Source organism: Trachinotus anak, unplaced genomic scaffold, assembly GCF_046630095.1.
Source record: "Trachinotus anak isolate AG129_WGS33_773 ecotype Australia unplaced genomic scaffold, CSIRO_AGI_Tana_v1 ptg000019l, whole genome shotgun sequence".
NCBI classification, from domain to species: domain Eukaryota; kingdom Metazoa; phylum Chordata; class Actinopteri; order Carangiformes; family Carangidae; genus Trachinotus; species Trachinotus anak.
In genome coordinates this window covers 1,352,902-1,379,674 of record NW_027273870.1, presented here as the reverse complement: position 1 = coordinate 1,379,674, position 26,773 = coordinate 1,352,902, and the positions used below count along the sequence as shown (strand labels likewise).

At 42.5% G+C, this 26,773-nt stretch overlaps 3 protein-coding genes across 4 annotated transcripts in view; 1 reads left to right on the top strand and 2 right to left on the bottom strand.

The window, feature by feature from the left end:
- The window catches only part of evi5l (ecotropic viral integration site 5 like), a 35,762-nt gene extending 25,830 nt beyond the window's left edge, over positions 1-9,932 (bottom strand). For both annotated transcript variants that reach the window (XM_071505750.1, XM_071505751.1), the window contains exon 1: positions 9,685-9,932. The gene's annotated coding sequence lies outside the window, so the exon portion shown is untranslated. The remainder of the gene's footprint in view (positions 1-9,684) is intronic.
- A 1,951-nt stretch (positions 9,933-11,883) lies between these two features.
- On the top strand, positions 11,884-17,911 carry LOC139637164 (ATP-dependent RNA helicase DDX39A-like). Its single transcript, XM_071505755.1, has 10 exons — positions 11,884-12,038; positions 12,935-13,142; positions 13,345-13,472; positions 14,306-14,582; positions 14,958-15,076; positions 15,916-16,047; positions 16,228-16,337; positions 16,553-16,697; positions 16,979-17,126; positions 17,648-17,911. The coding sequence occupies exons 2-10, from the start codon at positions 12,935-12,937 to the stop codon at positions 17,662-17,664; spliced, it is 1,284 nt and encodes a 427-aa protein (XP_071361856.1). The 5' UTR covers positions 11,884-12,038; the 3' UTR covers positions 17,665-17,911.
- On the bottom strand, positions 17,912-24,135 carry LOC139637161 (CCN family member 1-like). Its single transcript, XM_071505753.1, has 6 exons — positions 23,937-24,135; positions 22,913-23,126; positions 21,866-22,113; positions 20,989-21,133; positions 20,414-20,595; positions 17,912-19,466 (listed from the first exon to the last, which is right to left on the bottom strand). The coding sequence occupies exons 1-6, from the start codon at positions 23,985-23,987 to the stop codon at positions 19,161-19,163; spliced, it is 1,146 nt and encodes a 381-aa protein (XP_071361854.1). The 5' UTR covers positions 23,988-24,135; the 3' UTR covers positions 17,912-19,160.
- Between the last annotated feature and the right edge of the window lie 2,638 nt (positions 24,136-26,773).

The following is a 26,773-nucleotide window of genomic DNA, read 5'->3' as shown; positions in this document are numbered from 1 at the left end:
CCAGTGGAAAAATGACCTTTTCCTTTGGTCGAATAGATTCTTGTTTGATTGTGGATTTTATATCTAAAAAAAAAAGTTGTGTGTGTTTGAGGTTAGATTTGTTACCAGTAATTAAGGGCGTGAAGGTATTTGTGTCTTCAGTGCAACATTCAACTTGCAAATGTGACACAGCACATCTAAGCTCTGTGCTCGCATCAGTTTCATCTTTACATACATGCAAGAAAGAGACTAGAATATGAAAGGACAGGGCGAAGATTTCACTCATGGCAAAAGAAAACAAACATCACAGCGCTTGAATGTTGTGCTGCTACTGTAGAGTAGCCGGACACACACTGTAACAACAACAATAAGGATACAATGAACAAATCAACACATACCATATCACACTGTCCTTGTATTAGAAAACTCCAAAATAATGCAGCGAAGAAGTGATTTCAGCTGTAATCAACCATCGAGGCCGAGGGACACATTCACTAGCCTGTATGATACGAAGGATATGACGCAGACGTACACAACAAAACAAGGAGAGCAGAAACATAGCCTGTAGCGGAGGAGAGGAGAGGAGCATAATAACAGTCTGAACAGGGAAAACACTGCATGGGGAAGAGACAAGGACCACATTCATGCTCAGAAACCAGCCCAATCAAAAGGGCCATTAACAAGCGAATGAGACCAATCACATTTGCAAAAGGGCCTGGTCAGAGGACAGATTTAAAATAACATCCTTTTCATGTTTTCAGCTAATGATAGAACTGATCTTCCAAATTACAGCAGTTAATCTGAAAAAGCTTCTACCTCTGCATCTGAATTCACTGCAACAATCACAGCACTGACAATGTCACTCTGCCTTTTCTCTGACAGGAGGCTGGGCCTCAGGCCGTCATGCATCTGCCTTGTCAATCACATATTTGCCTCGACCCCAGCAGTGAGACTGAGGTGAGCTCTGTTACTGACAACCTTTATAACTTCATCACACCCTCATCTCAACACCCAGTAACCTTTCCATAAGTGGACAGTAATGGTGAATACATGAGGCACACGTCCACCGCATTGGCCACTCTGATGTTTTACACCAAAGGCACAAAAGAGAGAAACAATACGACAGAGTGCTCACTCACTGCTGCTGTTTTTTTTTTTTTTTTTTTTTGGCTTTCAGAAAAATGTGCAAATCTCTACATCAGATTTCCATTGGACCAGAGCTGCTGGGTTTAAATTATTGCTGATAGGTTGCATTTTTTTGCTGAGTTTCCAGAGTCACTGTCTTTTACTCAGTAGTGTACAATAGGACTACACACAGACATCCCTGCAGAAATTTGTGATAATGATTTGCAATACAGAGCGTGACTTTAACTAATTCCAATATTATTATAATTTTGTCCCTCACAACACCAGGTCAAACTGCTTGTAAATGTTTTCAATCATAGCACTGAACTACATCAGCTGAGTCCAGATGCTCCCAACAACCAGTCAAACCTTATTTTTCACCTTAAATCTTAACTTTAAAATCAATAACCTCATATCCTCCCTCAGTCTGGTCACTTTATTCACGGAGCATAACAAGACTCAAAGATGAGATGCCACAAACAAGTGTGAGACCAAAGGTAAGAGTCTACAGTTCTGTGAGGGTGCACTCCTGCAGCTGGTCATTGATCTGAATGCTAGCATCAGAATGCTAACATGCTCACAATGTCAATGAAAATGGATCTTTAGCAGGTGTAATGTTCACCATGTTCAACATCTAAATTTAGTGTAAAGAACAAAGAGGCTGATGGGAATGTGATGAGGTTTGAATGTATTTAGCTACAAACCAAAGTCCTGGAGAGATACGGTGTTTGACCCGGTGATGGTGTCAGATGAACAATCACCTACGCCATTACAAATCATCCTGAGAGGACCATGGATGTGTGTAACAAATTTAATGGCTGTACAACAGCTGCTGAGACATTTCACTCACAACACATGTCAACCTCGTGGTGGCAGTACAGGAAAAGCCAGGGGATCACAAAATGTCAGTAGGTTACATCATCTGGGGACATGAACATATGTACAGAATTTTGTGTCAGTCCATTTCATAGATCAGTGTTACTCACTGCGTTAATCGACAGCTCACAGCAGCAAAGAATTATAGAGAATGCAACCAATGCACACATTTCCTGTAACTCTCAAAACAGCTGCACTGATCACACACAAGATGCAATGTGGCTGCAAACATGAGACCTTCCCTAACTCCCATTACCGGGGAGGAAACTCTCACAGATCTCAACACTGCTCGCTCCTGTTGTAATGTTACCAGTTGCCTACTGCAGAATCTCATGCTAGCTAACATGTAGTGCATAAACGATAAAAATGTACTGATTTATAATCAAACGAAGTCAGAGCCCAGTGGGTGACAAACAAGGCTGTGTGAGGAGAGATTTAAGACAATGCTGCAGGGGATTACAGCGTAATAGAGCTACGTGCTACACAAGGGCGAAGGAACTTTCCTGGAAAACGGACAGATCCAATTCTTTATGTTTAATATACAACCAAACTCTGCTGTGTGTGACATTTAAAATTCACACACCCAAAACCGAGTGGTTCTCAGAGTGAGAAGTGGCAGTAAAAGTTTCTCTCCTATTGACTGTGTCCTGCCAGAGTGGCTCCTGTGGAAAGATCATATAAAGGATGTTGACATATTTGAGATTGGATCAAAGTGGTAAATTGGCTGACTGACAGACCGATATTACTGTCCATGGAACCAAGCTGCTAGCGTGGTTTAAAACTGCATATGACAAACAGGGTGTGATCCACAGGAATCCCCGTAGATGGAAACTTTACTTAATTAAAATGAACAAAGTGACAGAGAGATATTAGCACAGTGAGCAGATCTTACTTTTGCTATTAGTAAAAAACTGAATGTCCTTTAAAAAGCCTCTATACTTTAAAGATTGAATTGCATTTAAGAAAAAGAAAATCTTGTTGAGCATCATCCTCTCCGGGATGACAACACAAAGGAAGAGATGCTTCAGGGAGGTTTCAGCACCACAGAGGGCTATTCAGCTGTGCTGCTGTGGTCAGCCAACACTAAAAGATGTGAGTCATGCAGGTCTACAGAAGAGTGGTGGTACTAAAGTGGGATTTTTCTCTCTCCTCTCTCTCACTCACACACACACACACACACACACACACACACACACACACACGTTAGTGGAAGGACATTGTGAAGGTCTCTGACAAAGCAAAACAAGCCAGATTCTGGGAGCGTGGCTGTGGCTCTGTAGCTGACAGCAGGCTCGCTCCATTGTCACTGTGTACTTGGGAGAAACTGCAGAGGGCTGAGAGAGAAAGGGAGGGCGTTCATTGTAATCCACTTATTGTTGTGTTTCTGAGCACTCTTAGTGTGTGCGCGCACTACATGAAATGTTACCATTTAGCTTGTACTCCATGCTTAGTGTGTCCATGCTAGTGCTCCACCTCAGTAACATACGTGTGTGTTGCCATGTAAGAGGACAGGTAGTGTGTGACCTGTGGGGGAGTCCTGCAGTGGGACAGATGGGTGTATGTACAGTTTTGTGTGTGTGTGTGTATGTTTAGTTTCTCCTTGACTGATGTCATCACGCACAATTATGGTATTGTGCAAAGTCTATGCCTGAACGCATCCTCTCCGTGCTCTCACTGTCTACATAAACAGACAGTGCTATTGTTTCCTCCTCTGACCTCCCTCCACACATACACACACACACACACACGCCACCTCCAGTTATCCATGTTTTGAATGTTGTATCCGTGGTTTACATGCAATCCCTAGTGGAGAATGTGTCAGATTTACAAAATACTTTTTTTTTTTTTTTTTTTGTGTGTAAAGAGCTTTTCAGGGTTGCCATCTGGGCTTCCTGGTGTAAAGACTGAGCAGGCCTGGGGCAATAAGAATAAGGAGGGTTTAAAAAAAAACAAAAAAAAACAAAAAAAAAAAAAACAAAAACCCCAGCAAATGTTCCCTTTGATCTCTGAACACCCACCGAAGACACATTCATCCACATTTTCCCTGAGCAAAGATATACAGTAATATTACATGCTATCAGAGAGCTTCTATGCTGTAAAGTTATTTCCCCAGTGGCCAAGAAAAACATAGAAACACAAAAATGGAAAAACCTGACTGGCATCGTATAGAAGAAAAAAAAAAAAAAAATCAGCTAGTTTTCACTAGAACCTCGACCTCGCTGATGTGTCACACCCTGACTGTTGTCCCCCCCCCCCATGTGTGTGTGTGTGTGTCTTGCCCCAGGGGCCTTTCAGCCCTGACATCAAGGGCGATCCCTTCGTTAATCCGTAGCTGCTAACCTCGCTGTTGTTCCAACTCATGATCTCATGTTTGGTTACTGACACGTGGACTGTTCATTTACTCTCTATCTATACTGTACCTACTGTCCTTGTGACTGCTGCCGGGCTCCACGTTGCTCAAAGCATCCCATTGTAAAGGTCTTTTTATGATACTGCAGCCCAGAGCTCCCTCCCTCGCTGTTTGTGAAAGCCATAACTAAAATGAAAATGACTTGATTAGCTAAAACTAATGCATGGACCTGCACTGACACAGACATATTGACAAGTTAAACACAATCCACAAACAGTGGAAAAGGGCAATGGTGTGTAAAGTCGATCCCGATCAATTTGTGCATGATGAAAGCTGGCTTTTAAATGATCTTACAGCATCTGCCTGACAGTAGCGGAAAGTACATTTACTCAAGTACTTAAAGTTACAACTTTGACGTACTTGTACTTAACTTGAATATTTCCATTTTGTACCTTATATTTCCACTCCAGAGGGCAATACTGTTCTTTTACTCCACTCCATTTATTTGACAGTTACTGGTCAGATGAACATTTTCATACGAAATCACATGATCAGTGGTGCTGGAACATAAACTTAAGTAAATGATTTGGGAACTTTACCACTGCTGCTTGACTTATTGTTTGGGAACTCTGACTGTGCACAGTGGTTTATGCTCATGTCTGTGTATTGGGATTGGCTACCTATTAACCCAGAGAACATTAGCCTTCCAGCATCATCATTACAGTAACAACAGTCTGTTCTCGCGGCAGCCCTCCTGCACGAACCGCACTGTTTAGGTTACTGAGATGTGACTGCTGACTCGGATATGTTTGTGCCGTGAAGCAGAGGTTTTCTGGGATTTAAGAATTGAGTGTGACACTGAGCCTGGAGGAGGGGGAGACATTCGGAGCAATTGAAACAACACTGCTGATGAATGATGTTTAAGACGTTTTTCCTTAAATCTACTGACCACTTTGTATGACTAATGCTTTCCTGCTCTAAATTTAGTTAGTATCCCTCTCCAGATGATTCGGTTCCCCTGAGTGCCGCTGTGAGAGGAAATTGTCTCAAAATAGCCATTACCACAACCCATCAATTACTTTCGGGTGCAGGCAACTATTTTGCTCTTTTCTATCACTAAATAGTCAGGACTGGTACTAATTCAGATTATTTAATGTTGTACGGCTAAAAAAATAAAAATCACGATAAGACAAACTGCAACATCCACTAATCGCATACTAATCTCAAAAGTGGATTATGTGAGAGTGTCATGCTACAGTGGATTCTGCCACAGGCACACAGCCATTGCTTAATGTGATGCTAAGGCAGTGACTGACATTAGTTTTCCTGTTGCATTCTTTATATCATCTTTTATTTCGTACTTTCCCAGCAGCGTTGTCACAAACACTGATCAGTAGCCGAGCTGCTGTTTATTCACCTGTTCTGATTCTAAGCATGTTGTTTGCCTTTGAAATTGCTGTGAGAGGAAACAGTCAAATCCACAAACAGGATCTTGAAAATGAAATACAAAGCTTGGTTTCTTGTATTTCACAACTAGCCTCAAGCCTCAAGAGAAAATGAGAAAACTAAACAAACTGCCCTGTCAGTAAAATGATCCGAGCAGGTGTTCACAGAGACTACGCTGTCAGAGCTTACATTCAGTTTCAATTTGAAAGCAAGAAAAAAACAAAAAAACATGATTTACAGCCCTCATTTATTCCTGCGTCTACAGAGAACAAAGAAAAGCTCCTCTGTAAACAAACCAATCTGAGCACATTTCACTTCTACCTTATTTAAACTGCAAAAACCTTGTAATTTCCACATTGTTCAACTCAAAGCACACAGATGGTCCATTAGCTCACAGGACGCACTGTGTTACAGGTTCACTGTGTAAAGGAATCACCATCAACAGCCCGGTGTGACGACAGTGTCTCACTCAGTAACACATCTGCGTTGTTAATCATACCATAGATTCACCCTGTAGTAAATCATTCGCCCATGTCCATCTTAAACAATAACTTGACTTAGCTGATGAAGCTCTTTGACCTTTTGTACAGGAAAGCAGCATGTTATATTATATATATATATATATATATATATATATATATATATATATATATATATATATATATATCCGAGAATTATAGGTAATAACTGGTCAGTTTGTCCAGGGAAATAATGCTGGAAATTGTTGGAGCCAGTTCAAATTACTATTGAAACAGGTGAATAAATAGAAGAGAAGTAGAGCATTTATAATGGACCCACATATATTTCTGTCTCATTATTTGAACATGATTTGCATGTTGGTATAAATCCAACATGCAGCAATTTCAAAATGAGATTACGATTCAGTCAGTGTAAAATCTGCAGGGTTAAACAGATCCAGTTACAAATCTGCAGCCCACGAGAACAACTGGGCGGAGAGAGGAGAGCTGTGGAGGAGCGGCAGTCGGAGAGAGCTTGAACCGTGGCAGCCAGGTCATCAAGCTGCTCCCTGTTTGCATGTGTCAGCAAAGAAGATGAAGTGCAGTGCCGTGCACAGGCCAGTCCAGCACCAAAACAGTCCACCAGCAAGCCAGCTGGGAAGACGAGCGGGGCCGTGGCAGATCATACTTAACACTTAAGAGGGACAATATTTTGTTTAAAAAAAAAAAAAAAAAGAAAGGAATCTGCGCCATTAAACAGAAAAATCTGGACGAAGTTGCTATTTAGCAAACATTGAAACAAGCAAGAAATTTAGTGCAGATAAGAAAAGAAATGTGATGATCTTCCAACTCAGACGTTTACAAGTTTAGAGATGAAGCAATGGACCAATTAAATGATTAATCGATCGACAAAAAATTATTCAGCAACAATTTTGTTACCTTATTAATCATTTAAGAATTTTTAGGCCAAAAAAAAAAAAAAAATCACTGGTAGCAGCTTCTCAAATGTAAATATTTGCTGGTTTTCTTTCTCTTCTACGACAGTAAATTCAGTATGTTTGGGTTTTGAATAGCAAAACAAGACTAAGATCTATATATAGATATATATGTAATGTCATTGGCATTGATTTATCAATAAAATAATCTGCAGATTAATCACTGAGAGAAATTGTTTTAACCTTATATTGTTTTCATAATTTTGTACTTTGACTCGGGGACTGAGTCAAACAGTAAGCCACCAAAACATCTACATTAACCTCATCACTTAATAAACATTAGAGCTACACCATGAGAAACAGTTGTAGTTGAAATTAATTGGCAACTCTTTAGATAGTCAATCAATCCAGCTGCTTGAATGTGTGTATCTGCTGGTTTTCTGGGTCGTCTATGATGGTGAACTGAATGCTGCGTTTTGTACTGATGTCCAGACAAAACAAGACATTTTAAGATGTCACCTGGTGCTTTATGAAATTATACTTAATATAAGTAGTTGAGAAAATATTTGGTTAATTTAATTGGTAATAAAAATAATCATTAGGTGCATTCCTACAGGCAACGTAGTGTTGAAGCGTGAAAATAGAATTACATACAAACGTACACAAAGCACATGTGATACTGACTGCCTACACAACTGCAGTTTATGAAAAAGTCATAATGCTCCTCTTTGATTATTCATCTCAGGTTTTCTTGCTGGATTAAGTCACTAGTGGAGTGGATGTTAGATCTCATTCACACAAACGCAAATCTTGTTGTAGTTGTGAGGGAAATCAATCAGTCCGTGGCTGTTATGACCTGCACATGCGGCTCCTGTTTGTCACCAAACACAGCGGCAGACGACAATAAACCTGGACAGCAGCAGGCAGACAAACTGTACAGTGCAGGGAGAACGCTGCGAGATGAAATCCCTCCTCCTGTTCCTGCTGGAGGCTACACACACACACACACACACACACACTACTCAGAAGCTGTTTATCCTGACAACATATCCAGAGCCTATTAGCTTACCTATTAGCATCTCTCACACAGATGAATAATGTGGCAGCAGCAGCAGCAGCAGTAGAGGAAGAGTGTAGAGAAGAGGTTTGAAAGCTGGGGTTTTCTTGCGTGTCACAGATGTAGTGTGCAGTCTTTTGCTTGCGGGATCAGATAAAGAAGAAGTAGTTTCAGGGCTGAGGCGCTCAAAAACAAGGTCACCAGGATGTGAGACTCAGATACCTGTTTCCTTGATGGTGAAATGAGTGAAGATGTCTTTTGCATGGTGAGTGGTTTTCAGAGATAAGCTTAAAGGCATTCTCACTGTATCACATACGAAGAGTTGATGAACCCATTACTCAGTGGTGCGTGTTCTTAGTCATGGGGCATTTAAACCATAATTACAATCAACAGAGTAAGATAATGAAATCCTTGAACAACCCCCCAACTCCCCCAAAAAGAGATAAGCGCCTGGGGGAGCTTCTTTATTTTGTGACTGGTCAGCAGTATCCTTAATCTTTCAACATAATAGCCCCAAAAACTATGTCAGTTCCCTACTTTTTATGCCACCTGGGAGGTAAACATGATGCAAGCCTGGGCCTGGATTTAAAGCACAGAGTCATTTCACTCAGTGGTTTTCAGTCCTGCTGCTCAGGGTTTAGCGTGTTTAAAAGGATTTCACTCTCCAATTAGGTGGATACAGCAGAAACAGCAGGACTCGGGGCCAATACCCCACTGAACACCATTGATTTGAATGTCAGTTTCATCCAAGGTGAATAATGAATGGGCAGGTAGGGGCCCTGCCAGCTGGACACACATCTGGACGCACACAGGTGTGCACACACACACAACATAACAGCCACTCTGCCATCCATCCACTGCTGTTCCAGAAGAAACCAGCTCTGTGAGGAGGATCAGAGTGACTCCTGTAATCCTTTGTCCTCCACTTTCATACTTGAAGAGCCTGTAATCCTATTGACTGAGTCGTCTGGACGCGATGGGCTCATTATCCCGGTCGGACCCGGCCTGCGGATGCCTGAACAACAGGCCCCGCATGCTCTGCAGTCGACTCATGGCTCGGCTGGATCCACATCTGTGGCCAAAATGACACATCATCCCCTCTTTGCGGCACCAAACGTCGCGGCTTCCGACGACAACGCGATTGTGTAACGATATTACGCAGAGGAAACACAACGCGGACACGACACGCAGCAACACGCTATTCCTGGACAATAAACAGGGTTTACAGGCGGATGAATGGGCCGCGTCTCCGCTGGCATGCTGCACAGCGGAATTTCACTGAGAGACATGGAGCAGGCGGATGGAGCGGCTGCTGATGTCCTGATATAAGGGGCCTGTTTGGTTTCAGAGATGAATTGATATAAAGCAATAAACCCGGGGGCCCGTCCATTGACTCCACTGATATCACACTTAAAAATAAACACCTGGAATAAACGAATAAACCCTCTCCACGCTTACCCGGACTCCTTTTCCATAATCGGAGCGGTGCGTCCGTCGTCGCTCCCGCGGCGGGCGGCCGCAGCTGTCGGGCGCCTTATCAGCTAATTAACAGCTTAACAAACAGCTGGGGACAAACACAGAGCCGCCGTCCGGGGCAGCGCCATCCTCCAGCCGCCGTCCAATGCAGCCGCTCGCCGTGTGAGAGCTTGCGAGTGTGTGCGGACTGACTCAGAGGAGGGAGGTGTTTCTGCAGGCAGCCGCCAGAACAACCATGACAGCCGTGCGATGCAGCCTGCGGTCCAGCGGGGATGTGGGAGGCGAGGAACGGCAGCATCAGTCACTGCGAGTGAACCACACAGAATGGCTGGCGGTCCGTGCTGTCTGTGGAGCCGGAGGCGGGGCCAACCAATCAGGGAGCGGAATGAGATGTGAGTGGCATGTCACCAGCCAATGGCGTGTCCGGATCGCGGGATCCCTTTGGAAGGACAACAAGGAGAGCCAATCATCGTAGAGGTTTATTCTTGGAGAAGGAGGGACGCGCAGGTGTCATACAGCGGTGTCAGCGTTAGCGGATTTTGCTGTGTACATGTCAACTAAATGATTAATTATGTGACAAAAATGTTTCATGTAATAGTTTCAGTCAATCTCTGGTTCTCTGACTGATCAACCACAGCAGCCCACTGCAGCCTTATAACTAGCCCCAATCGCCTCCGTTCTTTTATTGCTGTTTCCTGTGTTATAGCTCTGAAAACACAAACAAATACTGCTAAATCTGTGACTAGTAAAGAAGCGGCAAATAAAGCATATGATGGTTCATTTGACGGTTCTCTACCATGTGTCACCTAGCCCACAGGCTTATGAGACACTTGACAGCAACAACAACCAGGGAGGCCACACATGAGAAATCACAATAGAGTTCCACAAACTGAAAAAAGAGAACCTGTCAAAACATGAATTTTTCATGACACAAATGTTGTTGTTATTATGTTCAAGCTGCAATGTATTCTCTGTATATCTTGCAAAAACAAAAATCTCCTCATTAATGAGCCAACTCCACATACTGTAATTCCTTCAGACAACTAAAACAAATCAATGGACAATGGAAGACTCATTCTCAGCGACACCAAGCTCACAAAAAAAACAAACAAAAAAAACACACAATCACTGCTCTTCAGGAATGCCCTCATACCTGCCAACATCAGGTAGGTGTCCGTTCTTAAATTTAAAGGTAGTCCTAAAAAAAATGGACCAATGTTGGTCATCCTTCAACTCTGTAATGTAGCTTGTGAATCATAGAGCATTGCTTATGATTGGCAAGATGAAAGAAACAAGGTAAACAACAATCAACCATGCACTGGCATAGAAAAACCTACCTGTCCAACTTCAATACCGGTGCTGCCAATACTAGAACACATCCAGTTCCATCGCGGCGGTGTATGAGGCACAACATGATTGAAATGAGATGCTGCAGACGGCCTATGCTGTGGAAAAGCCAGAGCTGTTCACATGCTCAGATCCAGCTACAGGAGGCTGGAAGGAAGAGGGACGGAGCATAGCAGAGACTGGGAAAAAATGATTAATAGAGTAGGAAATTATCTCTGAAGCAAATGTATAATCTATGATATCATCAAAATATGTTCAATAATAAACATTTGTATATCATTTTGGGAAGTCAGTTATTTGCATGCGATAATCAATGATAGACAATAGAAAACTTCATTTTATCCACAGTTTGTAAAAGTACAAAGAAGAATCTTTTGATTAAAAGATACATAGGCTAACAATTTAATATCAATCATTTGTGATTGTTCCTTACAATGCCTCCTATGAAAAGATAACATATGGATAAGGTCATCATATTGTCTGTACCATATAGTAAAACAACAGCAATAAAACTGTATCACTCTACACGTGTTACAATATGATTCTTTTTACAGAAATAGTAAGGCACAATTATATTTCATGAAATATCAGTGCTCTGACCCCTTCTCCCCGACCTCTATGATGCTGTCCAATCACAGCTACAGAAAACTCGACGGTGTTGTTTCTGTACAGGCGCTGCTGTCCTGCCACTGATGCCTTCAAGTGTTGTTTTAAATACCGTAATTATGTACTACGGAATTTGGACTGGATCACTCGGGCAGACATAAATATAAATTATGGGAACATGGAGATTTTTTGACTCTAGCGTTGCCCATAAGTCAATTTAGGTGGTGAGAAAATTTGAAAGCCCACACCGCTTTGGAAGCGCGGAGGTTTTTCGAGGTGTTCCTGAACGCACCGTCCATGTGTGCTCACTGTGCCGTGGAGACTCGGCAGCTCGCTTGTGTCACGTACACAGACGTCGGCGAGACATAAAGTATCACAGAAAGGTAATATTACACTTTGTACTTTTCATACCAAACTGACCACAATGTTAGCATTTTAGTTGTTATTAATGAAGACTTTTTTTTTCTTCCTTCAAATAGTTCATCGTAGGAGCCAAAGTCGGGGTTCTGATATCGGTTTCAGTAGCTAACACGCCAGCCGCAATAACATTAGCTTGATTTTGATAGCCAGTGTTTTAACTTGAGTCGGCCAGTTAGCTTTAGTTATGTAGGAGTGCTGGATAACTGTCGTTGCTTGTCTGACTATACCTAAAATACTACATGCGTCGCGGTGCGATGTTAGAGAAGTTAGTTAAAAGTAATTCGTGAGCTCCATTCAACAGCTAGCGGCTAGCTTGCTAACTAGCCGGTTTGAATGAACGACGAGGAAGAGTCCACCGTTGAGGGTGCTGTCGGTCGGCTGTAGTTTGGAGTCAGAGCAACTTTACTGCCTATAAGGTTCCGTCATTGTAAACCCCGTTTATTAACTCATATAACTCATATAACTCATTCCTGTTGATGTGAACGACGGCTGCGGCCTGCTAACATTAGCTGAGTAACGCTGGGACCTTGATACCAACTTTGACAACTTTAGAGACAGCTGATTAGGTTTCTGATTATTAGTCTCTACACTTTGTTCTGCTAATTCCTCCAGGTAAACAGTGAGTTTATAACACGTAGTCAGCTGCCAGATCAACGTATTTACAGTGCTACACAAGAATGGAAATAAAAATAAACAGCAACATGGCGTTAACAGATATTATAACCTGTAAGGAATCTGATTATATTCATTCAGACCGCCTGGCCTTCATCCCAAATATGCTTTCACAATAAATGGATCTTTGACACAGCCTGCTAAATAAAAGTGGTGAGACTACCTGATTTACATGCTCTCCACACAGATGGCCGAGACCGACATAGACAATGAACTTCTGGACTATGTAGAGGACTACGAGCCCCAGGGAGCCCCTGAAAGTGGGACCCCAGCAAACAAGAAGGAGGTGAAGGGGTCCTATGTATCCATCCACAGCTCGGGCTTCAGAGACTTTCTCCTCAAACCGGAGCTGCTCCGTGCCATCGTGGACTGTGGTTTTGAGCATCCCTCAGAAGGTGACTCGCATTTTTGAGTTGTTTAAAGGTCAAAATAAACTCCTGGAAATAATTCCCATTTTAAAACTACAGGTATACTTCAATAGAGCCCTCACTTTTTCTGTGTTGTTGTTATCACACTGTTATGTTATAAAATAATCTTAAAGTGTTTTTGAAATGTTTTGCTCATTAACAATTCAGTTGCCGTTTGTTTAATTTACAGTCCAACATGAGTGTATTCCTCAAGCTGTCCTGGGCATGGACATCCTGTGTCAGGCCAAGTCTGGTATGGGAAAGACAGCAGTGTTTGTACTGGCCACACTGCAGCAGATAATACCCGTGGATGGTCAGGTGAGTTGGTTGTTAGGCTCTCTACAAGCTTTTCTTTCACACTGAGTCATTAAGAGTCATCGTGCCTACTCTGTATGTCTGTATACTGCTCAGGTGGTGTTTGCAGTGGTGTGATTTTGTTGTGTAAAATTGGATATTTTTTTTGTAGCAGTCAGATATTGGAAAACTTTGAGTCTAGTTCACTGACCTGAGACCTTTTTCATTAAAGGAACTCTACAGATATGTATGAAGTTTTTCTACTCAAAAGTTTGGGGAAACAAAATGAATCAGTGTGCGTAGAGCTTGTCAAAAATAATTTATGGGCTTAAAAGCACATTTTATGAGTTTGTTCAAACGGCATGTCACCCATAGAGGTAGACTGTGGGTGCTCTTTGTGCAAGATGACAGGAACGCCCTGTTTATCTTTTTCAGCAGCAGATTAATTGATTGCAAAGGTCTTTGTCTGTGTCATTGGTCGGTAAAGCACTTCTGACAGGTTTGCCTGCAATAATTGAAGCCAAGTCCTTATAAATAGGCTTGTTGGTGTGGAATGTAGCTTATGGCTTTTCACTATGATTTTCAACAACAACATGTTATTATTTAACTTTGCTCTTTGAAAATTTTCATGATGATTAGGTTTTATGAAGGAATTATATGAAATTATGATGATGAGCAAAACATTAACATTTTCAGACATTACAGAAAAATTCCTTAGTATTAGTAAAAAGTCTTTTAGAAAATCAGTGAAATCCTGGATTAGTAAAACATGCTAGCTGACGTTTCAAAAGCACAAGACACACAACATAAGGACTAAACAGGTAATAAAACTAATGTCCTCGTTCCCTGTGTGCCAGGTGTCTGTCCTTGTGATGTGCCACACACGAGAACTGGCCTTCCAGATAAGCAAAGAGTATGAGCGCTTTTCCAAGTACATGCCCAGTGTCAAGGTGTCAGTGTTCTTTGGTGGCCTGGCCATCAAGAAGGACGAGGAAGTCCTGAAGAAGAACTGCCCTCACATCGTCGTGGGAACTCCAGGACGTACCCTGGCCCTCATCCGCAACAAGACCCTCAGTGTGAAGAACATAAAACACTTTGTGCTTGACGAGTGTGATAAGATGCTGGAGCAGCTGGGTGAGTGAGGGGAACAGAAGGAAGGGGGTGGGGCTTCTAGTAGACTGAGATGTTGTTCTGTAATTTAATATCTGCCTTATGGTTGTGTCTCATCTGCTCACCTGTTAGCTGAAATAGAAAACCAAGTTATAGAGCTGCCAGTGAGCATTTAATGTGAAAATCTGCGTATGGAATAATCTCATTGTCATCTAACAGTAAATGTAGGTAATATGCGTTTAAAAAAAAAAAAAAAAAAAAAAACAAACCCAAAAACATTAACTTCAGAAATGGCTTCCTGACATTTATATATAATGAGCAAAGTTATAGTTGTTTTCTTTTTCCTGCATACAAACGAAGATGCAAACTAAGAGGTACTATTTGTTTTTTTTGTAACAGATATGAGGTGTGACGTCCAGGAAATCTTCAGGCTGACGCCCCATGAGAAGCAAGTTATGATGTTCAGTGCAACGCTAAGCAAGGAGATTCGCCCTGTTTGCCGCAAGTTCATGCAGGATGTGAGTTATCATTGAGATTCAGAGATGTTTCAGATTGAGCCCACGGTGCTCCATTCACCTACATGTACAGTTTTGTACAATTTTGTAGAGATTAAAGGAGCTGCATGTTGAGAAAATATAAATTTAATCTTATATATGACCAACTTTTATGTTGTGATGAACATTGATATGTCACTTTGGAAGAAATGGTCGTAGGCATTGGTCGTCTGTCTAGAACTGGAATATTGATTCAATCATCTAATCAGTCACACACGTGTTTAAATATGCTGATAATTCCCAAGTAGCTAAGCTGTCCTGAAACTTAAATCTTGCTGTGTTGCAAAAGTTGACAATTCAGTGTTTGCTGGGATCAGTGAGGTAGCTCACCCTCACCTCCAGTGGAATTGCTCAGCCTCTGGTTTATCTTCTCGCATATTCTTGCGTGTAATCAACAAATGAGATAGTTGAGGTAGATCAGTGTTTGTAGTGAAACCCCTCGTAGCTTTGCCCACTTGTGGCTGTCAGTGTCATAAGTGGCCATATCAGAGGGGGAAAGTGATCCTCCTTGGCAGGTTTGGCTTGGTCAGGACAGTCACTCCTCCTGGCTCTGCTGCAGTCCAGGAGAACAGGTTCAATGAACCACCAGACACAGCTGATTTATTAAAGACTTGGTTCAAGTTCAGAGAATTGTATGAAGTTGTAGAGTTGCCATATGTAGAGCTCAGAAAAACACCAGTCATGGGGAACATGGGGGGGCTTTCTTCATGTGTGCTAGAAGATTTCTTCTGTCTTACTTACATTTCAGATGTGGCCTACAGAGTTGTATATATACACTAACATTTCTCTATCTTGCTCTGTAGCCGATGGAAGTGTTTGTGGATGACGAGACCAAGCTGACGCTCCACGGTTTACAGCAGTATTATTGCAAATTGAAGGACAGTGAGAAGAACCGAAAGCTGTTTGACCTGCTCGATGTGCTCGAGTTCAACCAGGTACAGCTGGCAATCATTTGTGTTTGTTTGGTGATGTTTAGTTATGTACTGTACATATTAAAATATAAAATACATTTGCAGCCCTGCTCTTTCGTCTCTGCCCTCTAGAGGGAGACAGTCATGTTAATTCCAGCCATTCCCAGTAAAAATATGCAAACCTCTTCTTTTGATTCCTGTTAGGTGGTGATCTTTGTGAAGTCAGTACATCGCTGTGTGGCTCTGTCTCAGCTGCTGGTGGAGCAGAATTTCCCCGCTATTGCCATCCACAGGGGCATGGCACAGGAGGAGAGGTAGATTATTTCCCTATGATTTAAGTCTTTAGTTCACACTTTGAATTCGACAGTAGCTTTGCTAATTTCAGTATCTTCTGGTGAAGATTTAAGTCCAGTCTTGTGGGGAAAATGAGATTGTTTTAGAAGTTAGCAGTTTATATGCTTAGTCTTCTTCTCTTTGGGATATTATCTTACTTTTTCCTTCTCCTGTTGTTGCTCATTCCTCCCCACAGGTTATCCCAGTATCAGCAGTTTAAAGACTTCCAGCGGCGGATTTTGGTTGCAACCAATCTGTTTGGCCGAGGGATGGACATTGAGCGAGTCAACATCGTATTCAACTACGACATGCCAGAGGATTCTGACACTTACCTTCACAGAGTCAGTCCAGCCATAATATCATTTTATGTTATCTAAATCAGATGTATCACTTCCAGAGCATGACATCTATTAAAGGACAGAGGAAGCTGCTTTAAGATGGAGACTGTATTTGGTGAATGCTCAATAATCTGGGAATTGTAATCTGAAACACTTCAGAAATTCAGAGTGAGAAAATATTTCGCCCATGATGATAAATTTCCTTTCTTTTTATGGAAACTTCATGGCATCTCTGTTTTCCTTCCAGCAGAGCCTGTTTTAAGCTTCTCTTCTCTGTATCTCAGGTGGCCCGTGCCGGCAGGTTCGGAACCAAAGGTCTGGCTGTCACCTTTGTGTCAGATGAGACAGATGCCAAGACCCTCAATGAAGTCCAAGACCGGTTTGAGGTCAATGTAGCAGAGCTACCAGAGGAGATTGATATTTCCTCCTACAGTAAGTTCTCTTGTCGCTTACAGCTGTCTTACACTTGGCCGGAAGATACCCGCCTTTCAGCCTCCATGTTTGTTCATGTTTGTGCTGGTATCCTGGTAATTAACAGGTTTTTTTGAGTAACCCATTTTTGTGTGCACACGTGTATACGTCATCTTTTCACTGTTAAACATGGTGGATACATTAATGGAGAAACTGGGGAGAAAACATTAAAGAGAAATGAAGCAGCCACTCTTGGGTAACTCGGTGTGGGTAGAAAATACAGAGAACTGCAGCAGTTTTCAGAAGTTGAAGACATGTCTGCACAGTGTTTAAAAAACTGGTTATCACAGGATACTGGTGTGCATGTCATCTCACACCAGTCACCCAACTTAACTTAATCTTTTTTTAAGAAAAAACATGACACAAAGGCAGCACATTATTGTACACAAATAAACAGCGATGCCCCATTTGATGGGTGATTTATGAATGTACAGAACATCGTTTCTCCCACATCTCAAAACTTTTCCTTCTTCTCTTTGCAGTTGAACAGTCCAGATGAGTGAAGTGTCTTTCCAGTGAAGATTGTGTGTGACCCTTTGTTATTGCTGTGTTCTGGTGGAGGCAAAGAAACAAAAAAGCTCAACATTTTATTTTAAAGTTCCCCTCCCACCATATTTGTTGGCAAGTTCATAATGATAAAACATTTCTTTTGATTTTATCACGTCTTTGCTGCTTGTTTTAGTGTTTTTCTTGTTGAAACCATGGATATATTGTTTTGGTTAAAGAAATACACTTTTTATACCACATTTGATGGTGTTGGATTTAATTTTGCACATGTATGTCAGATGTTACATGAAAGAAAAACTGTAAACTGACACAAACGGTATCATATAAAGTACAAAGTCTGTGTTGTTACTTTTGACTGTAGGGAATTATTCTCACAAGCAGAGGGCGCTGTCATCATACTTTGAAGACTCAGTCACTGTTTTCCCAGTTGATGACTGAAGAACTGGCTGCCAAGTAGGATAATTTGAAACTGAACAAGTTGAGTTAAAATAAAACCTCACATGAAACTTGAGCCCAGCAGCCAGTTTTATCACATGGATGGACCAACCTAAACCTGAGACAGCTACACCGTGGTGTCTCAGTCCATACAAGTGGATAAATGTGACCATAATACAAACTTGGATCAAAATAAAGAAAATGCCTTTAAGAGAATACAGTGTGATCCAAAATGAGTTCAAGAAAAACAGGTTTTGTGTAAGACATAAATCTAAGCTGCATTAAATGCTCAAACAAGAAATCAAATGTCTTTGGGAAATGTGTTGGCGTTGGTCCAGTCCCTGCTGACGCTTGTTCCAGGTCCAGATAATGCTCCTTATCATTTAATAGTCTGTGTTACACGCCAAGTGTCATTCATTGCTGTGTGTAAATTTAGATGGATTGACAGGTCAGCATGTCACAGAAAGCACACTCGGTGCAGTCTGTGCTTTTGTTCATTACATGCTCATTTTATATATTTTGAAAAAAAGTCTTTGCAATGCATTGTGGGGTATGGAGTCCTTACCATCACAGTATGTGAGGCTATTGATGCAGGTAAGGTGATCTTCGTGCACTGCTGCCAAAGTTATAGTTCAGTAAATTTCAGTGCCAAACAAAGTGCTTCGTCGCTCTTGTAGTGTTTCTCTTCTCAGGCTGATCTGAGGGTCTCAAAGAAAAAAATATCCTCCACACCTGAACCAGCAATCAGTCCAGAGTGGAGGAAGTCCAGGGGCACTTCAGGGCTCTAATTTTAGGTCCCACATCTGTTTGAACAGGAGCAGGGAAGTGTACAATCCTCTCCGGTCACACATATTACATTAAGGGTTGCCTTCATGATTGTGAACAAAACCGAGGCGGCCCTTCCTGCCTGCAGGCTTTGCAGTCAGGTGGGTGCCCGTGGTCTTCACTCACTTAGAGCCAGATGAGAAAAATGGCTCCTCGTCTTGAGGTGTCTTCCTTCATCAACAAAGTTGACCTCATCACATTGAAATTATAATAAAAAAATCCTCAGTACTAGTCTATGAACTTGTGTGTGTCTCCATACATCCAGTGCTGTGGAGGGAGGGCCACTTCATTGAGGTGGCTGCAGTCATTACTGCATTTACATGACTGGATAAACATGACCGACCTCTGGAAACGCTCTCCGTCCGGGCAGACAAAGGTCACGGGTACAGTGCGCGTGCGGCGTGGCGAGCAGCACCGTTCATCTGTACACACACCGCAGTAGTTGGGCCGATAGCGGCGGACACTCACACATTCTGCGTAGGACAGGTGGACGGGCTCCGGGGCTTTCTGGGTTGGGGAGCACTTCCTCCCTTTCTGTGATTGGATGATAAGAGCAAAGAGATGAGTGTCATGGTGTGGAGTGTTGTTGCTACTTGTCTTGAGTAGGGAAATTCACAAGCAATATGAGGATTTTTATTGAAAGAAAAAATACACTAATAAGCTTTGACTTTTATCTGCCCTGTCATTTTACATAACAGCAGATTTAAGCGGCTTTGCTCCTGAAACTCATTAGTTTCACATTAAGAGAACCAGACTTCAACTTGTTGTGCCAAAACAGGGATTGAGAAAGAGGGATTACTTTTCGATTTAAGTGATTCATTTTAAGATTAAACATTTGTTTAACATTTGAACGTCCTCTGTCAAACATGCTGACACCTGTTTTAGCACCAGAGCTTTTAACTCAGTAGAGCAGAGAAAAGAGTTCTTAGTGTGTGTCCAACATGGAGGATTAATATAGACACACCACTTCCCTGGACTCTGAGTACACAGACGGGGCCAAGCTATGGACAGTTGCTTGGCAGGAATGCCGGGGGTGGGGGACTATATTTAAAAAGGCGCCTGCCTGCCACCAAAACACCGCTGAGTAAATCAGCACTGTCCAGTTCCCACTGGATGTGAAGCTTCCCGAAAGTACCACTAAGATAATCTCGGTTCTTAAGCTTGGGATAAAGACGGCTTTAGTTTAACAGCATATTTACTCAGGGCCAGAACATCTATTTTTTTATTCTCTGCAGCACAGATTTGACATTTCCAGCCTCTGCTCTTTGGCTGAGACAGGGAAACAAGGAAGCAGAGCAAGAATGAGCAGGTACTGTTTTTCCCTGCATAGCTAGACATGGATAGATAAGATGTGAAATAATTCCGTATTGATAAGTGTTATCACAAGGCGTTCGGGTTTTACTGTGTGAGATGAGTTGGTGTGCTAAGAAGTTTGACCTATGCTCACTCTCTCTCCTTCAGTCAAATCAATCTAACTTCACCTTGGCTGGGACGATCAGGCCTTGACAAGGCCGTACGGTACAGATCCTCGTCTCTCGCTCCAGTTTACACTGAGGGTTCTTGTTGGTGATTCGAGAAGAAACGCCCATCCCACAGCTGCGAGAGCACTGGGACCAGTCTGTGGTCTGCACTGGACACTTCCTGTCCTTCAGATGGTTCCACACTGAGGAGCATCAGAGACACGGAGGAGGGTGGAAGCCAGGGACGACAAGAAAAACAGTTAAACAGCGGTTCCCAACCTGGGGGTCAGAACCCATTTAAGGGGTCACGATATGAATCTGAAGGGTTGCAAGAGAATTAACAGGATGGAAGAACAGGAAAAAAAAGCATTAAATAATTTCTTGTGATTACTGTTGTTGCAACATTAAAATCCCAGAATAAATAAACTCATACATAAAGTAACCAAAGAAGATTCTGCTTTTAAAACTTGTGAAAATGCATTGTTTGCACATTATTTCAGTGTCACCGTAAAATTTATCACCCGATGTCACAACTACCCCAAATCACAGGAGCAATGTTTAAAACTGATAACTGTCTGCTCAGTCTCTCCTCTCACCAGGCAGGTGTTTGTAGCCACGTTCACTCTCCCAGCCGCTGGACCTGACGTCTGTTAGATCGTTGTTCAGAACCAGCGCGTTTTCAGGCTGGTGCCGAGCTGGATGGTGCTCGGGTCTGGGCAGGTGTCGCTGCCGTGGAGGCACCTGTGACAAGAGATAAGAAGAGACACAGCGCGGTTTGTTGGGGATTCATCTGTCTATCGTTTGTGTGTTGTTCACAGTGTTATCACCATGACGCTCTGGTTATCAGAGAGGTTACTTCAGGGTGATCTGTCAGAGGAGAGACACTCTGCCTCCTCTGTACCTTTGTCTTGATTTAAAGCACCTGATGAACAGTATCATGTCTGTGTAAACGGTTTCAGTCTTATCTGACAGAAAGAAGAAGATTTATAATGAATTTTCAAAACGTCTAAGTCTTTATTCTGTCTACAGTCAGTTCAATGACTTGAAGGAGTGAATTATAGTCTGCTGACAGGGTGTCCACCTTCTTTTTCTTGTGTACTTAAATTAATTGCATCTAAAACTCCAACATGCCATAGTTCAGAGCTAAAATGCTGTCGATCGACAGAAAATGCATCAGCAACTATTATGATAATTGATTAATCTTTAAAGTTAAGTTTAAGTTTTAGGCAAAAATGCATTTTTTCTAAATTCTTTTGGCCAAATAATCAATTTACCGAGAAAAGAATCAGTTGATATTGAAAGTAATTGCCAGGTGCAGCTCTGCTAGATAATAAGTAAAACAGTTTTTATTAATTGAGATACTGTTTTGAAATTTGTCTTTCAACCTAATTACCTTTGTTTTCTATGAGATCTCACAGGGGCACGTGATGAATTGCAAAAGGTAGACAGTGGTCATTACATCAAAAACCACACCTGATGCTTCGGTGGGAGGCGCCAGGTGTCCTTATGGCAGTCCACACTGAAGCAGCACTGCCCGGGTATCCTGACCAGCCGTGGGTAGGGGCAGGATGGTGAAGCTGGGGGCAGCTTGTTGTTACAGAGAGGAGCACAGCCAACAGCACCGTCAATGCAGGTACACTGGTGTTTACAGCCGGCACGGAAGCTCTCGCCGTTCTGGTAGATCCTGCCATTGTACTCGCACGTGCGTCCCTCAGATTTAGCTGGAGAGACAAATATTACTCAGCTGAAACTACACATTTAATGACCTGTAGTTAGGGGAACACAAGCTGGCTGTTGTTATGCATGAACCTGAGAACGACAAGGATATTCTGAGCACAGTCCATGGGTTAGGTATTTCAGAGACGCATCTCTTTGTACGGGACAGGACTTGCTTTAAAAAGGGACCAATGATAGAGCTTCTGCTTACATCAGGTAGGTTAAGAAGAATTCCCCATGTTCTCTAATTTCAGCACCTGCTGAGCACAGCTTCTCTTGACCTCACCCAAACAAACACAATGACTTCACATCACTACAGCAGACAAAATCACACAGAGGGCCACTAATCGAAAGGTCAGTGGAAATAAGGAGGCAGGAAGTGTCAGACTCCTTGTCTCCTAAGCAGGGAAGAACCAGCTATACATAGTTTGTGGGACAGCACCGGCATGGTGCAGATGAGAAGCGTATTTTTAGCTCTGAAACCCCCTGTTGCTGTCATAAAACATCCACTACTTATTAAAATATCCCCTGTCCTGTCCTCGGACGTTCAGAGGTCACACGTTTGTTGATCACTGTGTTGTGATGGTTTCGACTTTATGGAAAAGAAGCTAAAGTTATATCCATTTCCTTGACATCTTTTGTACGTTGTTGCACAGGCTTCACGTCCCTCCGACTTTTATAACATATTAAATTCACCATATACCTGACAATATGTTCCCCATGCATTTTCATACTATGCACAAGGCAGCTATTAGTCAATGAAATTCCTTCCGTGCAGGCACACACTGTTCCTTGCGCCCTCACCTCGACAGATGCCCCAGGCCATGGTTACATCGTTGCCGTAATTACACTCCAGCCCTTTGTGGTGGTCACAAGGCCTCATGGGGCTGCAGTCCTGGTTGAGCTGTGCAGCACACACCTTGCAGCACCCACATCCATCTGGCACAGTGCTAACCCCTGGAGGGCAAACCAGGGGGTCTGCGGGGCACTCACACACTGCTGGGCAGCTAGCAGTCACCTGGAGGGGATGAGGGGAGGAGCAGAGAGGGGGGTCACATCGTCAGACAAGACCCAGATGACTAAGTACTATGAAGAGACAGCTTGTCAAAACTGGAGACAGTGAACCCCACGGCCCTGCTCATCCAGCTTCGACTGCTCTTTGATAAATTTTAGACGGTGCACAGAGTACTGGCACATTATTTTGTGAATCTGTGTCATTTCTTAGGATCCCCAGGGTTCGTGGCTTATTTTGAACTTATTTTGAAAGCGCTGCAGTACGCCTCAACATTAAGTCAAGTCACTGCTGGCCAGTCATCCCTGAGTGTCTAGACAGCTCAGGGTTTGTACCCAGTCGACTGCTGGCTCTTGATTTGAGTCACTGCTCAGCCAACTTGTTCCATTCTGTAGGAATCAACATGTCACTGTGCTTAAAAAAACAGACATGAGAAGACACGCGTAGCCTATTACCAAGGACAACCAGCTTCACAAGAACTGTATTTGAATTATGAACAGGAGTGATATCCCCACCTACACTTTTTATTTGATCTTTTTCTTTTAGGCAGACAGAAATCCTCAGTAATAACCATCACTCTGATTTGGCTTAATGGAGAATAAGTCTTTGAAGATGAAACATGGCTGAAAGCTTTCCCAGAAATACATTTGAGTTCTGTTTATACTAGAGATGTTTGTGCTGTTCTTGCCCTGGAGGTCAAAGTTGAATCACATTTGCACTGACAGTTAAATTATCCTGAACGGATGACACATAAAGCCAATCTCAATGTCTGAGGAGAGTCTCTGTGAGCTCCCACGCAGGAGAGCAGCACCTTACCTGCGTGATGACGGCTGTTGTCAGTACAGTCAGGTAGATCAGAGATGCCATGGTTGGATAAGCACAATACAAATAAATACAAAAGGTACAAAAGGTACACTCCACTGAATGACTGTTGGTTAGCAGTTACACACTGAGTGTCTGTCTCTTGTCGGACCTTGGTCCTTGTCCTTCTACCGGGATCAACTCTGCCTAAACTCTTTATACCCGCTGTGAGCCTCCAAGAGACCCCGCCCCCGTCCATACTTCTAACCAATCAGCGTGCAGGTAACAGCCCCGACATTCCAAGCGGGCGTGGCTTTACCACGGGGGTAGTTTGCTGATTGGTGGGCGTGGTTTGGAATGAATGCAGCCATTCATAAAAATGGCAGGACCGCTCTGTATTTATTTTATGGGTTAAAAATTAAAATGTAACAGCCGCTTTCAAGTCACACTTAGGCACATTCCTGCTAACACTAAGTAAATATATTCAGCTGGGCCAGACAGCATGGTAACATTAATAAGAGCTCCACCTCTGGGGAAAAAAAAAAAAAAAAAAGAAAGTGGGGGGAGGAATTCCCTCTGTTTTTCCAGACCAATGTAGGTGCCAGGACAGAAAATTAAAGTGGAGTGTATTAGGAAAATAGTAAGATAATAGCAGTTGTCAAAGGTAGAGAGAGAACACACCTCTCTTTGTTGGTATCCATCACAGTCTGAGAAAATCAGTTTCCACAGGTTTGTTTTGCTCTGCGTGTTCTTCAGCTTGAATTCAGGTGTCCTGGCTGTTTCTGGCTGTTATTTCTAACCACATGGTGCTGACATGGGAACGATGAGGATACGATCACTTGGAGAGAATGTTGGAGCTGAGGGTGAAAGCAGGATTATTGTTTTAAGGGCAGCTCATATGAGGGCTGGCCTCCCCCACCTCCTCCTCTGCTGTCTTCCTTTTCAACCACAGGTTTTCAGCCACACCTGCCCTGACACAGAGACCTCCTTTGATGAAAGAAATGTGATATGCAGAGGTTTGGAAGTTAGGTTCCTGCTATGAATGTCCATACTTGCAAAGTTTTGGCTTAGACTTGAAAAAAAGCTAAACATCTCACATGGTTTCTCACACGAGCTGTGATTATGTGAGGTGCTGGGAAATTTCTGTGCTTACCATCCAGGAGGTAATGACCAACACCCTATATTTAATTTCAGGCTAGAAAAAGGTGACCAGTTCTCCTGTGTATCACTGGCAGCCCCCAACATGTTGAAACAGATGAAAACGAGCTTTTAGCTGTAACTGGTGCAATAAGTGCAGGCTATTATGCATCGTCCCTATTGAATAAACAATAAAATATTTCTTCATATTTCAGCTGCTTGCTTACATTACTGTTTGTATGGCACATTTGCTCACTGGTGTGTTTTTTATAATGTTCTTATTTAAAATGTGTTTGCATTTCTGTCTATTTTATGGTAACTTGCACTATGCTCAGTCTTTGGAGATGATAACTAAGTATTTCACTGCATACTGCACAGTGTACAATTGTCTATGTGACAACTAAATCTTTAAATCTTGAATCTTAAAACAAACATTGGATATAGATTAGATTAGATTAGATGAAGCAACAGATCTTCCTTCAGAAGCTGAAAGAAGTTCCTGACTTGTACTATAGGTGGATGCCCTTTCCCCTCACCCACCGTTTAGACTGTGCCATGTGACAGATGTTAGGTGTTTACAGTCCCTTGCCAAGCAGTGCTCTTCAGTTTAAAAGTACATCGGCACAGCCCATCGTGAATTGGCAGGTCTCATCATTGTCTTACTGCAGTTGCTACAACATGAACACTGCTAACAAGGGCGAGACAGAAGAATATGAGTTACAGACACAGCAAGCATCCTCAACTTCACCAGCCTTTGGAAAATTTGCAGATTTTGTGACTCACTGAACTGATTTCAGTCATGACAAACCCATGTTTCCCTCTCAAAAGCAAATGGCTTTTAAATGACTAATTACAGCAATTTCAAACTCAGTCTTATTCATTAAGGTGGGATGGAGCTTCCTAAACCCACCAAGATACAGATAGATAAACTCTAAAAGGCAGTTGAGGAGGCATGTCTTAAAGGAATAGTTTAACATTCTGGGAAATAACTGAATTTAAAATAGGAAGATTTTGCTGTGAAATCAATTAACTCCTTTGGAGAATTAAACTGTAGTGAACTTTGACACATGAATGTGCTCCACTGACCAATAGCAAGCTGTGACGGTGACCTTTTAGGGAACCGAGAGACAAAATAGAGGAAACCATTGTAGCTTATTCGATGTGTCGCACCGCTAACTTTTATTTAACCTCCTCTGTTGCAGAAAAACATGCTCCACAAAAGAGCAATTGTTTGCAGACAGTTATTAGACAGGAGACAGTGTACAAATATATCTTTAAAAAAAAAACTGAATAAACTGTTTTCTAACAGACTTTTAACAAGCTCATTAGCTTGACAGGCTCTATTTTCCCTCTTCAATAGGTTTTTATTGAACAAAATAAAGTGCTGTGGTGAGCGTGATGGGCTATAAGCTAGAGAGAAACCAGAGAGAAAACAGAGCTTATTGTGACTGACTAATGGTAGCTGGAGCTGATTGTTGGCTCACCAGAGCTCACCAGCTGGGCCTGAGAGGACAGTCACCACGTCACCAAGCCTGAATGTCACTCTGTGGTGTGACCGCTGCTTTGGATGAGGAGACTGATACCACTCTCATGACTGTACTGGAAGTATGAAGCCACAGCCAGCAGCCGTCAGCTTAGCTAGGGCAGGAGTTGCCAGGCAACCAGCAGGAAGTCACTCCCAAAACTAGGAAAAAGCAAAGCACATAACCTCTGTA